This window comes from Vanacampus margaritifer, chromosome 7 (genome assembly GCF_051991255.1).
Source record: "Vanacampus margaritifer isolate UIUO_Vmar chromosome 7, RoL_Vmar_1.0, whole genome shotgun sequence".
Taxonomy (NCBI): domain Eukaryota; kingdom Metazoa; phylum Chordata; class Actinopteri; order Syngnathiformes; family Syngnathidae; genus Vanacampus; species Vanacampus margaritifer.
This window is the reverse complement of record NC_135438.1, coordinates 1299493-1313813: the sequence shown is the minus strand read 5'-3', so window position 1 is coordinate 1313813 and position 14321 is coordinate 1299493. Positions and strand designations below refer to the sequence as shown.

The window sequence follows — 14321 nt, the reverse complement described above, 5'->3', positions numbered from 1 at the left end:
CAAAAACAACATCATTCACCTCAGTGTGTGTGTGTGCGTGTGTGTGTGTGTGTGTGTGTGTGTGCGTGTGTGTCCAGATTGTGTCTCAGTAGGACACACAGGAAGTGGGCGTTTGGTCAGGAAGAGACGCGCATTCTGTTTCCCACTCTGAACTATTTATGTATACACGCACACACACATTCCATTGTAAAGCGTGTTTGTGTGTGCGCATGCTCTTTGTTTATCTTTGGGGCAGCATTATGTGTGAATTAGAGCGTGTGCGTGTGTTTGTGTTTGTGTGTGACAGGAAGTAGGCCTAACTGGGCACGTGTAATTAGAATCGCACAGCGAAGCACACAAACACACTCATGCATAAAAGATGAGTAACTTTTGGAATACTTTCACACAAACACACACACACTCATTTTGTTGTGTTTTTCTGCAGCAGTGTGTTTTATTTTCTTTCCCATCTTCCCCTTTCTCATCCTTTCTTTTCCTTTCCATTTCTTTCCCGTTTCCTTCATTTGATCTATTTTACATTTTCCTTTCCTTTCCTTTTCTTCTCTTTCATGTCACTTCTCTTCTTGCCTTCCTTATAGTTAACTTTACTCCTTTCACATGCTTTTTAAATTTTATTTTTGTGGTTCTCCTTTCTGTTGCTCTTTCTGCTATCTGTCCTTTCCTTTCTTTCCTTTTGGTTTCCTGTCTCGTTTCCTCTATTCCTTTTTTTGTTCCTGTCTTCCTTCCATCCATTTCTCTCCTTCACTCCTGCCCCCCCTTTTCCTTCCTTTCTTGTCTTCTGGGACTTTCTCCTCGTCTGCCGTCCTCCGGCTCTCTTGTCTGTCTTTGTCCTTGATGTGTTTCACTGGTGAGATCCTGAGCAGCATAAGAAGAAGGAAAATGCGCGGTTGTGGGAAAGGAAAGGAAGGAGATTGTCTCTTCTATCGATCTGGTAATCCTCTTCTCTTCTGTTGCTCCATGGGAAAAAAACAAAAACATCTCAAGCAACGGCTGAAGGACAAGAAACACGAGAGTGGGAAGAGAGAGAGAGTTGAAGAAGAAGAAGAAGAAGAGCAACATCGCCATCTAGTGGTTCAAATACAGTACTACAATATAATTATGTTTGCGTTTTATGGCGACAGGTGGGCACATTATTAGGTATTATCCATCCAGCCGTCAATCGACTCATCATCCAAAGTATCTGCCCACGCTTTTATCAACCAAAAAATGCATCCACCTATCCTTGTATTCTCCTTTTAGCCGCGTATTCATACATTTTGGTCACATGGTCTGATCGTGCGTCTCTCTCTCTCTCTCGCTGTCCTACTTTCTGGAATCGTGTTTTTGATGATTTCCATCATTTATTAGCATCGATTTCCACGGTGACACGAGCAGACCTGTCATCCCCAGAATGACAAAAAAAGGAGAAGAACCAGGAAAGAGAGGAGCAGGGAGTGTTGGATGCTCAAGTTGCCGTGGCAACAAGGTCAAACACAGGCAGAACAAGGTCACGTGACTTTGACATCGTCGATTAGGACCGGCGGGATTTCCAATCTTTATGAGGACTCATAAGGACACTTCGAAGTAGACTTATTTAGAGGAAATTATGTGGTTTAAAATTCAGCTATCAGCCTGATTGTGCAAAACATTTCCATATTGTATAAATGTGTTAAAACATTTGATTGGATGAGATCAGCTCATTTGCATAATCACATAGTTTGTTCATTTTCTGTTAGCTAGTTAGTTCATTGACACCTTCATTTTTTTCATTCATTCACTTCTTTGTTCTTTAATTTGTTTTTCTGCGTTCTTGCTTGCTAATAGTTATTCACATAGTGTGTTCATTTTCAGCTTCTGTTTATTTGCTCCTCAATGCTTTAATTGGTTTGTTTATTTGCTTGTTTGTTCACTCTCGTTTGTGTGTGTGTGTGTGTGTGTTTTTTTTAGCGTTTTAAGAACCATGTGCTGCTGCTACAACTTTAAGATCAACTCAGCTGCTAGGCTCCTCCCCCATTTTTACTCTCTCTCTCTCTCTCTCTCTCTCTCTCTCTCTCTCTCTCTCTCTCTCTCTCTCTCTCTCTCTTCTCTCTCTTCTCTCTTCTGACACAAACCAGTTTCAGGAGAAGGGAGGGTTAAAAAAAACGAAGAAAAAAAAAACCCACATTGTTTTGTGCGGTGAGAAGGCGTGGACTTCCTTCCAAGCCTTCCAGGAGAACTTGGGCTTGAGAGACGTGCGAAAGGTGCCGACATGGACTGGGGCACTGATTTGTGGGTGAGTTTCACACACTTTTGTGAACAACAAACAGCAACAAGTTGTCACTTTTAGGTCTGCTTGAAGTCACGTCAGGAAGCAGCGCGAGTTTAGAATGTGAGTGAGAAGAAGATTTCGCAATCCCTCCCGCATACCTTTTGCTGTTTCCTCTTAAAGGTGAACAGTACACGACTTCACCTGCTTGCTTCCGCGTGACAGGAAGTTCCGGTCGGGACACTGCGGGACAACTACACCTTTTTCTCACCTTGTTCTTGTTTTTGTTGGGGGTTTTTATGACCAATGGAAATGATTATGAGATGTCAGTTTTGTCCCGTGTGGCTGAGCAGCTGTTTATTATTTTTGTTGGGTTGACCCCCCCCAACCCCCCACCACCCAAAGCAGATCCACCCTAATGTCCTCGATGTATTGCAACCATTATTTCAGATATGTGGGACTTAAAAGCTTATTGTTGTCTTAATTGAGCACAATAGGCAGAAGTTATGTTTTCGTTTTTGTGCATACGTTTGTTAGCTAGTTATTATGTGAGTTCGTTTGTTATTTTATGATTATAAGTATATAAGGGGTTGGTTGTAGTACTACTACGTTATGTTCTTTTTTATTTGTTCTTCCATTCGTTGCTGTGTTTGTTAATGTTCATAAATGAGTCATTGCTTGCTTGGTTAGCTCAATTACATAACATTGTATACTACTTTGTTAGTTTGTTTTTGTTACCTTGTTAGTTTGTGTCATTAATAAGTTTGGTTGGCTCTAGCAGTTGATTTAGTTGTTTGTGAGTTTTTGGCATGACATGCTTACAGAGTTTCCTCATTGATAAGTTAGTTTGATTGCTAAGAAGGTAAATGGTTATCAAAAGAGTGCCAAGAACAGAACCCTGTGGAACACCACATATGACTGGATTTCAGTATTGCGATGAAATGACTTTTTGGGGGGTTTGTTTCATACAGAATACAGAAGTGTGCTTTATTCCGTCATCTACTGCCCGCTTGTAATTTTGTTGTTTTATTCATTCAATTAGTTGCTTCAATTGCTCATTTATTTGTTAGTGAGTTAGTTGCTATGTGGTCGGTTGGTTGTAGTAGTTACATCATCTTTTATTTTTAGATTTTCTTGAGTTTTTTTGTCTGTTAATTTACAAATTTGGCCGTTTGTTCATATGTTAAGGTTATTCGGTTGGTTAGTTAGAGTACTTCTAGCACTTCTTAGTTTGCTCACACAGGAGTTAGTTAGTTGGTTACTTAGTTAGATGGCTCCTCTCCAGTTATTCAGAACGATAATGACACAAACCGCAGGTAAACGCTGAGACTTTCCTCGGTCTCGCCAGCTGAGATTTGGATCACATGTCGCCAGTGGGTGTCGGAGCGGCGTTGGTGGACAAGTCGGACTGGTTCCGACTTCGGCGGCGCTCTCAGCGTCGTCAGTCCCCGAGGTCGACGTCACCGCGGAGACGGCCGAGCCGACGTGACGACTTGAGGGCGTCATCAAGTTGAGCGCTTTTGTTGTCGTTCAGCTGACTTCCTCACCCTTGACCCTCTTTCCTCTCCATTGTCTCCCCCCTTCCTTCCCCAACAGGACACTGCCCACCCTTTAATCCCACCCCCTCTTCCCCCCCCCCCTTCCCCAAACGGCCTTGACATCACCGAGGTGGAGTCTTTGTCTTACTCAGTGTGCGGCAATTCCAAGTAGACGACGTCATCATGACGTTCCCGCGCTGTACCACACGCAACAACAACACACGTACCCAAACACACACATACAACACACACCCATGTTTTGCGATTTGCTCAGGTGCCAAAATGGCAAACATTCCCATTACACAACTTTTTTTTTTTTTTTTTTTCCCCATTACTGTACTTCGAATGTGTGCTGACATGCGCTCGTGTTGCTTGAACAGCCCTGCTGTGTGTGCGCACCACAAACAACAACACACAGCAACACACCACTGCGGTCATTTTTTAGAGTGTGCTCAGAGTTTGCAAGTTGTTCTCATGTAGTGTGTTGTGTGTCTTCAGGTTGTGTGTTCATTTTGTTTGTGTTTGCGTTCTAGTTCAGGATGTGTAATCTATTGGGATTCAATTGTTGTGTGATCAGAAAGTGTGCATGCGTGTGTGTGTCTGTTTGAATGACTTTGCCAGCACGTTCGAACGATGTTACCATTTTCTTCAAACGACTTCGATTTGAACGACGATCGACGCCGTTCGATCAACTTTACTAACTTGTTCGAACGACTTTACCAATACATCCGAACAAGGTTACCAACAAAGGTGGCAAATTCAGATCCAGAGAGTAAAAACCCCGCCACAATTTGGCTTTAGCCTCAGGTGCTAGCTAGCTAGCTCGCTCGCTCGCTCCCTAGCAGGTAAACGAGCGCCATAGGAGCTAGCTAGCTAGCTAGCACCTGAGGCTAATGCCAAATTGTGGCAGTATTTTTACTTTCTGGACCTGGATTTGCCACCTCTGGTTACCAATTTGTTCGAACGACTTTATCAATACGTTGTACTGACTTTGAAGTACGTTCAAAGTGTTACGTCACAACATGACATAATTACCATTGTGAACTTTACTAACACGACTTGGATCGTTATATTCATCATGATTCTATTAATCGTCATGAATGCATTATGTCAATGGGATGTCCCCACTAAGATAGTAAGACACACACGTGTGTGTGTGTGTGTGTGTGTGTACATGACATCAGGACCAGAACGAGGTGATCGACAAGCACACTCAGGCGGGTTTGGACCTGGTGGAGCGCTACATCAAGTTCGTCAAGGAGCGCACCGAGATCGAGCAGAGCTACGCCAAGCAGCTCAGGTGCGACCGCTCGCCTTGTGTGCGTGTGTGTGTGTGTTTGTGTGTGTGTCACTGTGCGATGATGTACGGCTGACCGCGTGTGTTGCAGGAGTCTGTCCAAGAAGTACGCCAAGAGAGGAAGCAAAGATGAGCAAGACTGCAGGTCACAACTGCGTGTTTGTCGTGTCTTTTTGTGTGTTTGTCCACATAGTCCAGGTTGTGTTTTTTTCTTCATGTTATGGTCGTGTGCGTCTTTGTGTAAAGGGTTGCGTGTTTGTTGTCATACGCTGGCATGTTGCGTGTGCGCGTCCAGGTTCAGCAACCACGCGGCCCTGCAGGAGATCATCAACGAGCTGAACGACTACGCGGGCCAGCGCGAGATGATCGCCGAGAGCATGATGACCAACATCTGCGTGGAGCTCACCAAGTTCCTGCAGGACCTCAAGCAGGACCGCAAAGCGGTGACCGGCGCACACGCACGCACACACGCGCGCTCGGCAGTGCCGGCGTTGTCCCTGAACGCATCGTGTTGCCTTCACAGCATCTTTCCGACGCCAAGAAAGCCCAACAGAACCTGGAGAGCAGCTTCAAACAGCTGGAAAGCGTACGTGTTCACCGTTGTGTTTAGTGTGTGCATGTTTGTGTGTGTTTTCTGTTGGTGTTTATCTTCATGTTGCGGTTTTGTGTTCATCTATTCGGTATTATGTTCGTCCTGCTTTTGATGACATCATCAATGACGTGTGTGCGTGTGTGTGTGTGTGTGTAGACAAAGAAGCGCTTTGCCAAGGAGTGGGCGGAGGCCGAAAAAGCCGCGCAACAGGCGGAGAAAACGGAGAGCGACACCAACGCCACAAAGATAGACGTGGATAAAGTAAACACGCACACACTTCAATGCTGAGACACGAGTGTGCGCACCGACAAAATCCAAAATTCGATTTTAGGAATCTGAGAGACAAGCTTTCACGGTCATCATATTGGTCATGCAATAATAACATGCATCAGAATTGTTTTAATTATGTGAATGCTGAGAGTCAACTATTTTAGTATTTATGTAAAAAAGAAAAGACCATTTTGAGAAATGAGAACTGACAGTTAGAAGTTGAAAAATGTGTGAATGCTGCGAGAGAAGTATTCACAATAAAAACGCAAATGTTCAGGTGGGAATGCTGAGAGAGCATCATTTCCAGTCACAATACTGACGTTAAAACGTGTGAATGCCGAGACAACAATTTTACTAATTTACGTATAAAAAAAATAAAAAAAATTAAAAAACTGTGGATTATGAGCACTGACAGTTATGAGTTGAAAAATATGTGAATGCTGCGAGAGAAGTATTCGCAGTAAGAATGTAAACGTTCAGGTGAGAAAATCCTGAGAGAGCATCAATCTTAGTCGCAATACTGACGTTAAAACGTGTGAATGCCGAGAGGCAAACATTGACAGTAAAATGTGCCCAATTTGAGTCCAGCTGTCGTTGTCGTCACGCGTGTCGTTGGTCCGCCTCAGGCCAAGCAGCACGCGCACATGCGCACGCACACGGCGGAGGAATGCCGCAGCGACTACGCGGCGCAACTTCAGAAGTACAACAAGGAGCAGAACCACTTCTACTACGCCGAGATACCGCAGATATTCAATGTGAGAACATCAGCAGCATCTTGTAAAGGGTGTCCATTTCCTGTCCCCTCAGAATGATTCATTTCACAGCCATGAATGTCCAAACAACAAAAGTGCGTACACCCCAAAGTGAAAATGTCCAAACTGGGCCCAATTAGCCATTTTTCTTTCCTGCTGTCATGTGACTCGTTGCTGTTACAAGGTGGAGAGAATTCTTTTTTTTTTTAGTTTAGAAAAAAACGTGTGTAGTGGACCTTTGGATATGGGTGAACGGTATCCTGTGGTCTGATGAGACCAGGATAAACGTATTTGGTTTGTGTGAGGTCTTGTGTTGCGTAAGATTTGGGCAGTGCTGCAAAAATGGTGGCGGCCTCTTAAAATCCTGACACTTGGGTCGAACTGGGTGATTTTCACAAAGGGGTGTGCTCACTTTTGTTGCCAGCAGTTGAACTATTAATTGCTGTGTATTGAGAATGAAATATTTGTACATAATGGTGAGGGGTGTACACACATTAATGACATTAATGACATTGACGCATCGGTTGACAACGTGTGTGTGTGTGTGTGTGTGTGTGTGTGTGCGTGTGTGTGTGTAGAACCTACAGGCTCTAGACGAGCGTCGTATCCGCCGCCTGGCGGAAGGATACTGCCAGTTCTCCGATTTGGAGAAGAAGGTACAGCCCATCATCTCCAAATGTCTGGACGGAATCTCGGCAGCCGGAGCAAAAGTGGACGAAAAGCAGGCCAGTCGCACACGAGGACACGCCAAGAACCACACAACACGTGCAACAAAAACACCACACTGTGTGTGTTTTTGCGTCTTCCTGTGTGTTCATATTGTGTGTGTGTGTGTTGAATGTTGAATTTATTACCTTGTGCACATATGCATTATTAAACAACAACAAAACTAGCCTTTGCTAAATGGTTAGCAATCGCGATTAGCATTAGCGCACTAGCGACTGCCATTTAAGGTAAACAAACATTAACCGCCAATTAGTTCACACGTACATCATCATCTTCATGTGTGTGTGTGTGTTTTTTTAAATTAACTTATGTACATACGCATTAATTACCAACAAAACTAGCCTTTGCTAAATGGTTAGCAATCGCGATTAGCATTAGCGCGCTAGAGAATGCAATTTAGTTCACACGTACGTCATAATATCAACATTACAAATCTATTAGTGTCTCAAAAGTCACCTGTAGATGATGAGTCGACAAGGAAACGAGTGGAGCTTCCTGTTAGCGACAATTAGCTCAATAGCTTCCTGTCCAGTCACCGTGCGCGTTTGCAAAAGAGGTCCGTGCAGAAACATGGACAGCGGCACAAACACGCTCGGAGGCAGACGTTTTTAGTCGCTGTTGTTGATGTTGACGTTTTTGCTGTCCTTTGGCGCCAGGACTCGCTGCTGCTGGTGGAGCAGCACAAGTCGGGCTTCGAGCGTCCCGGCGACGTGGACTTCGAGGACTACACGCAGGGGATCAAAGCGGCCGGCTCCGACTCCAGCCTCAACCCGCCCAAAGTGCGAGCCAGGCTTTGGCCCTTCAGCAAGAAGCACAAGGTCAAAACACGCGCGTGCACCCGCATTGGTCGCTTTGCGCGTCAGCCATTACGTGCCCAACCGGCGACGCGTCATTTTGTCGTCCGCATGTCAATCCAAACGCCCAGGATTGCGTCGCGTGCTCGTCATGTGTGTCAAATGGCACATGCAGCCCTTGTGCCTGTTTGCTTATGTCACGACACCGCCATTGGTCAGTCTACATGTCAGTCATTACATGTAACACTGGTGATTGGTCACTCACCACTCTCCATTGGTCAGTCTAAATGTCCATCATTAAATTGGCACCAGTGATTGGTCGTTCAGCTCTCTTCGCTGCCCTGTCTTCATGTCAATCATAAAAAGTAGCACCAGTGATTGGTCGGTCATTGGCCTGCATTGGTCAGTCTCCATGTCAAAGAATGCAACACCAGTGATTGGTTGGTCGGTCACATCATTGGTCAGCCTACCTGTCAATCATGACACGAGCCACGATTCGTATTAACATCCTTGTCAGCCCATATATGGTCATGCTGTTATGTTTCCCTTCCATCATGACCCCGTATGTGCCTCTTGTATTGTACGGTTGCCACGACGACTACTTGATAACCCACGCACGCACGCACGCACGCACGCTAAAGAATGCTGCCAAGTGAGTGAGTCGTAAAACGAAGTGCGCATTCCTCTCCTTCCCCCCTCGGGGGCCGTCTAATTCCTGCACTGACTTGTTTCCTCCACACAGCAACAGCACTTTTTTGGATTTTGTTTTTTGTATGTGTGGTTTTCACGTTTTGTGTTGCGACCGGTCCAAATGAAGCGTTCTCTGTCTCCGTCCAGACGTCGCATGCCGAGAAACAGCACGCGGTAACTTGTTGCCATTTGGCGGGGGTGACGGTGCGGGGGGGGGCTGCCATCTTCCTTTTTCATTTCTTCACAATGATAACGTCGCCTCCTGTGATGTCACACCTGCACGGCCGCTTCGTTAGCCACACCTGCATGTGGAAAAATGGAGACATTCGGACAAAAAGTTGTTGCTAATATTCAAAATATAAATGACGAGAAACATCTCTCCGTGCGATGTTGTTCAGTTCAGTTCAGTGTGTCCAGCCCAGAAAAAAAACAGATCAAAAAAGTTCTCTTGTTTTGTTCGTGCAGGTGTACCTAATCACGTGGCCGCTAAATGTTTAAAAAAATAATCATTTAGGTTTTATATTTCCTAAATTAAAGTATCCAAAAAATTTATTTAAATGTTGTTTTTTGTTTGTTGATTTTTAGATGTTTGGAAATTGTTTTAATTTTTTTCAGTATTTAGTAGCTGTTGTACTTGTTGATAAAATGTTCATTCATTTTTTTTAAATTTGACATTTAAATTTGAATTTGAAACTATTATGTTAATTTTTTTAATGTTTATTATTTTAATGTATTTTTAAGTTTTAAATGTCATTTCAATATATTTTTTTATTTTTAATTGGATTTTCATTAAATTTAGTTTTTAAGAATACAGTATTAATGCTCATAGTTTATGTTTATTTTTCATTTTTATTTCTTTCTTTCCCATTTTAACTTTTACCGATGCAAGGATTATATTTCTATTGAATCCTAATTATGACATAGATGAAATAAATGACAACATTTGTGACATCACAGAAGAAAAAAGAGTGATTGTGGCTTTTGTTTGGAATCTTGTTGGTGGTCAGCATCGTTGTTGGATACGTGACATGAAAAATCATCGAGCGTGTGCGTGCGTGTGCGTGCGCGTGCGTGTGCGCGTGTGTGTAGCCGCCGCCGGCCGAGGACTTCTCTCACCTTCCTCCGGAGCAGAGGAAGAAGATGCTGCAGGCCAAAATCGACGACGTGTCCAAAAAGCTTCACAAGACGCAGGAGACCAGGTGAGACGAGACACAAGATCGGGTCCACCTGGAGGACGCCCGCCTTGTCCTAATAAAGCAGCCGTGGGGGGCGGGGGGGGGGGGGAGGGGGGGGGCACTTCTTTGAAGAAGAATGGCGTCAAAAGTGGAATCAAAATCGCATCCGTTTTCTGGATGTGACGCTCACTTTAAATGAGGTCAAACACAAAATGAATTTAAACATTTTTAAATAAGAATAAAAAAACAAGTCATTCTATTTAATTAGATTTAATTCATTTAAAATGTACAAATAGTAATGTAACACAAAATGCACATTATTTTTTTAACAAAAATAAAAAAAATGTCATTTAAGTTTGACTTTTATGAGCATATAATAACATTTAAAAAATAGGCATTTGAAAATTTAAAAAAACGGATGAAAAGTACACATTTAATTAAAACTGTAATTGTGCTATATTATTGGAAAACACACAGATTAAATTATTTTAAAATGCATCATATTGAAAATGTATACAAAATTGGTCTTGGTCTTAACTCATTCACTGCCATTGACGGCTATAGACGTAAAAAATTCATTTGAACTATTTCTATTAGTTTTTTACCCCCCCCCCCACTTTTGTTAACAAGAGTATGAAAACCTAGAAATTTTGTTTTATTGTACATTAAGAACAGATCGTGAGTTGACTAGTGAAGTCATGCGATTAATTACGATTATAAATTTTAATCGCTTGACGCCCCAAATTTTTTAATAATCTTTTCTTTTTTTAATCTTTTCTTTTATAATAAAAATAACTAGTAAAGTCAATCGATTAATTACAATTAAAATGAATTTTTAATAATTATTTTTTGGTCAAAAAAAAAAAAAGATTAAAAAAAGAAATTAACCAAAGTGGATTTTTTTTTTAACTAATAGAAATAGTTCAAATAAATTTTTGACGTCTATAGCCGTCAATGGCAGTGAATGAGTTAAATGAATGATTTGTTTAAACAATTAATTTAATGAATGATTAAATGATGTGCTATATTGTTACTAAAATACAAAAATGATTTATATTGAATGAAATCTTTAATAAAATTTTGACATAACAATTTCATATCATGTAAATGCACATTTTGATTAATTACGTTGAAAGTTAATTGTAGAATTTTCAATGAAAACTAAATAAAAACTTTTATTTGGTATATGTAAAAACAATTTTAAATGTCATTGTCATTTCAATGTTTTCTAAAGTATATGAATAAAAATACAATTTAGTATTAAATGTTGGGATTCTGAATTGTATTGAAACAGATTAAAGCGGATTTTTTTTTAAATGTGACGAGCATGTTTTATTTGATCCGATTTCATCTGTTGATTGTTTTTATTTTTTCCACCTTTTTTGTTTGTTGCCTGATTGTATTTCATTTTTCGGCGCACTTTGACGTCTTTCTCCAAATGTAAAGTTCAAAATCAAATGTATGATGTGAGTGAAAGGCAACTAAGGTCAAAGTGTGCTTTGCGCGCCAGTGAAGCCCTGGAGAAGATGAAAGGCGTGTACGAGCAGAACGCCGACTTGGGCAACCCCACGATTCTGGAACCTCAGATCGCCGAGACGGTACAGAACATCGGATACCTGCGCGGCGAGCTCGCCAAATACGAAGTACGAGCTGCAAAATGTCCAAAAGCTAATTCTTAGCAAACTCCTCTTCACATTTCTCCTCCTCCTCCTCCTCCTTCTTCTTCTTGTCTGTTTTTGCAGACGTGGCTGTCCGAGGCAGTCGGAGGAGACGAATGCGCCAACGCCATCAACAACAACAACAACCACACGCAAAACACGTAAGGACAAACACGGGTGCCGCTACTGGCTCACCTTAAATACGACAACAAATTCATGGCAAGGAATGGAAAACAGCAAAATTGAACGGGTCGGGGGGGGGGGGGGCTAACAATCCTCTGCAAGAGCCGCATGAAAAGGAGACATAAAAATCACGACTCAAATACTTGCACATATAAAAGGGGAGGAGATTGTGTTGTGTGCCAACACATCGTTTCGTTGCCATGGAGACAGCCTCGCTGGCTCCTCAAGCACGGGAGAATGAAGGGGAGGGGGCAAGGGAGGTGAAAGGGGGCGCCGACGTCCGGCAGCATCAGCATCCAGGAGATAAGAGTCCAAAATAAGCATTCTTTTGGGAACATGCCCACAATCATTTCGGAGTGTTTCTCCGGAGCTCTCAAGTGGCGAGAAATTCTTGCCGATTGAATTGACTCCCAAGTCGGGAGCAAAAATCGTTCGGGACTGCTCACGCGTTGTTCTTCTTTGCGTCCCACAGAGTCGGGACGTCTGAAAACCATCAGAACATTTACACCGAGTTTGACGACGACTTTGACGACTGCGGCCAGTGCACGGCTTTGTACAACTTTGAAGGTTTGCATATTTTTCTTGTCCACACGATTGTGGAACGACTGTAAAACAATTGCTTGTTACTAGGCGGAATTCAAGGTTGAATGTAGTCCGTTTTTTGTTTCATTCCTTTCATGAATAAAATGGCTCGTTGAGCCATATTTCAGCAGTGAGAAGATATTTTGTCTCTAATTAATGTGATCACGTCATTATTTTTCATGAACTAATACCTTTAAAAACTCATCCTGCCACTTGCTGTCAACTGAAGATGACATCACCTGTGCGCAGGAAACAGGTAACGACCAATCATGGCTCAGATTGCTGACCAAACCCAGAAAACAGGTGAGCCATGATTGGTCGTTAAAAAAAAAAAGTAGATATTGTTGATTAACAGTCACTTTTTTCCCCCTAGAAGAGTCATTTTTCAGGAATAAATTCATATTCCTTTGTGATTTTCAAGACTAAAAAGAATAATACCATATTTTATCGGCAAACACCGTCATTATCTTGTGGGAATAAAGTCACATTTCAAATACATAAAAATACAATTTACAATGAAAATGACACATTAGAAATCAAGGAGGCGCGGTGTGATGGGGCACTTCTCCGACTGCCCCGACTGCAAAGACAACTTGAAGAACGTGGGCTTTGTTTGTTTGTTTGTTTTTCCCACGCAGGCAACAGCGAGGGCACCATCTCGGTGACGGACGGCGAGCTTCTGACCATCATGGAGGAGGACAAAGGCGACGGCTGGATGAGGGTCGTGCGGGCCAACGGGGAGGAGGGCTTCATCCCCTCCTCCTACGTCAAGCTCGTGACTTAAGGTCACGGCGTCCTCGTCGTGCGCTCGCAACTCTCCATGTAGAAAAACGTACAACGGCTTTTTTCCGCAGTGCATTTAGTCTCGGAAAACAACTTTTTTTTATTTAACAAGCTGCTGTAGCCACGCTCCTCTTTCCTGATTGGATGCAATTTTTGTCATTTAAAAAAAAAAAAATCCTCACGAACTCATTCACTGCCATTGACGGCTATAGACGTCGAAGATCCATTTTTACTGGGTTGGCATTAAATGTCCTTCCATGGACATTATTAAGGTGCTGAGGGCTGCTCTAAAAAAAAAAATAAAAATAGTCGTCATTTCACCCCACCCCATAAATTGTCCAAGGAAAAGAATGGATATTAGGAATCAAGTCAAATTTTTCCCATTTAAAAAGTCATTTTTTTCTTAAATCAAGAAAGGGAAGAGTTCTAATTTTAGGACAAAAAAAATCATTAAGACTCAATGTTTTATTCGCAGTATTTTTTTTTAACATACAATAAATACAAAAAAATTACAAGATGAAGTCAGATTTTATTATACAAATAAAAAAGCGGAAAATCTGAGTATATTTTTCACGATGAAAGTAACTATAATATAAAATTCATATTTTCTGCTTAAAATACTGCAATATTGCCAAGTGAAAGTTTTTCTTTTTTTGAAAAAGTCATACTTTTTATGATTGTGTTTTCTACATAAAAAAATTGTATTAGAGAATTTTTCTTCATATTTTGAGGAATTAGTTTTTTTATTTTTCAAGATAAAAAAAATGATTACAGTAATGCCTAATTTTATGTGGGTTTAATTAGTAAAAACTGCGAAAAGTGGAAGATTTTCTTAGTGCAGCCCTCGTAGCCCTTCAACAGCACACCCACGTGACATTTTTGTTTGTCTTATATCATTAAATGAGCCTGTTCAAGGTCACACAGTCAGTGCCGCATTTCGGGCCTGACTCACACTGGATACTGCGCTAAAATGTTTCAATGGATGTATCGTAAAAAGTACATGAGCACTAAAAACTTTAAATATATGATCTTATTTCTTATTTTAGTCGGGTTGTGG

General features: G+C 41.9%; 1 protein-coding gene across 3 annotated transcripts; it reads left to right on the top strand.

The window, feature by feature from the left end:
* The first annotated feature begins 2077 nt into the window (after positions 1–2077).
* Positions 2078–14309, top strand: trip10b (thyroid hormone receptor interactor 10b). 3 transcript variants are annotated; one of them, XM_077570137.1, is made up of 15 exons: positions 2078–2251; positions 4947–5062; positions 5151–5204; positions 5355–5502; positions 5583–5645; positions 5808–5912; positions 6548–6676; positions 7252–7398; positions 8056–8217; positions 9031–9057; positions 9973–10082; positions 11569–11701; positions 11801–11877; positions 12372–12466; positions 13120–14309. In XM_077570137.1, the coding sequence occupies exons 1-15, from the start codon at positions 2228–2230 to the stop codon at positions 13263–13265; spliced, it is 1536 nt and encodes a 511-aa protein (XP_077426263.1). In that variant the 5' UTR covers positions 2078–2227; the 3' UTR covers positions 13266–14309. The 3 variants fall into 3 exon arrangements, with proteins under 3 accessions (XP_077426263.1, XP_077426264.1, XP_077426265.1); XM_077570139.1 differs by having other exon boundaries at positions 2243–2347; XM_077570138.1 differs by lacking the exon at positions 9031–9057 and having other exon boundaries at positions 2080–2251.
* The last annotated feature ends 12 nt before the right edge of the window (positions 14310–14321 follow it).

What these genes read in the sequence shown, in the direction of transcription:
- trip10b (XM_077570137.1), top strand. Translation starts at nt 2,228, where the DNA reads ATGGACTGGGGCACTGATTTGTGG. An exon ending in AGCTACGCCAAGCAGCTCAG is followed by an intron (nt 5,063 to 5,150) that starts GTGCGACCGCTC and finishes CGTGTGTTGCAG; the next exon opens with GAGTCTGTCCAAGAAGTACG. An exon ending in CAAAGATAGACGTGGATAAA is followed by an intron (nt 5,913 to 6,547) that starts GTAAACACGCAC and finishes GGTCCGCCTCAG; the next exon opens with GCCAAGCAGCACGCGCACAT.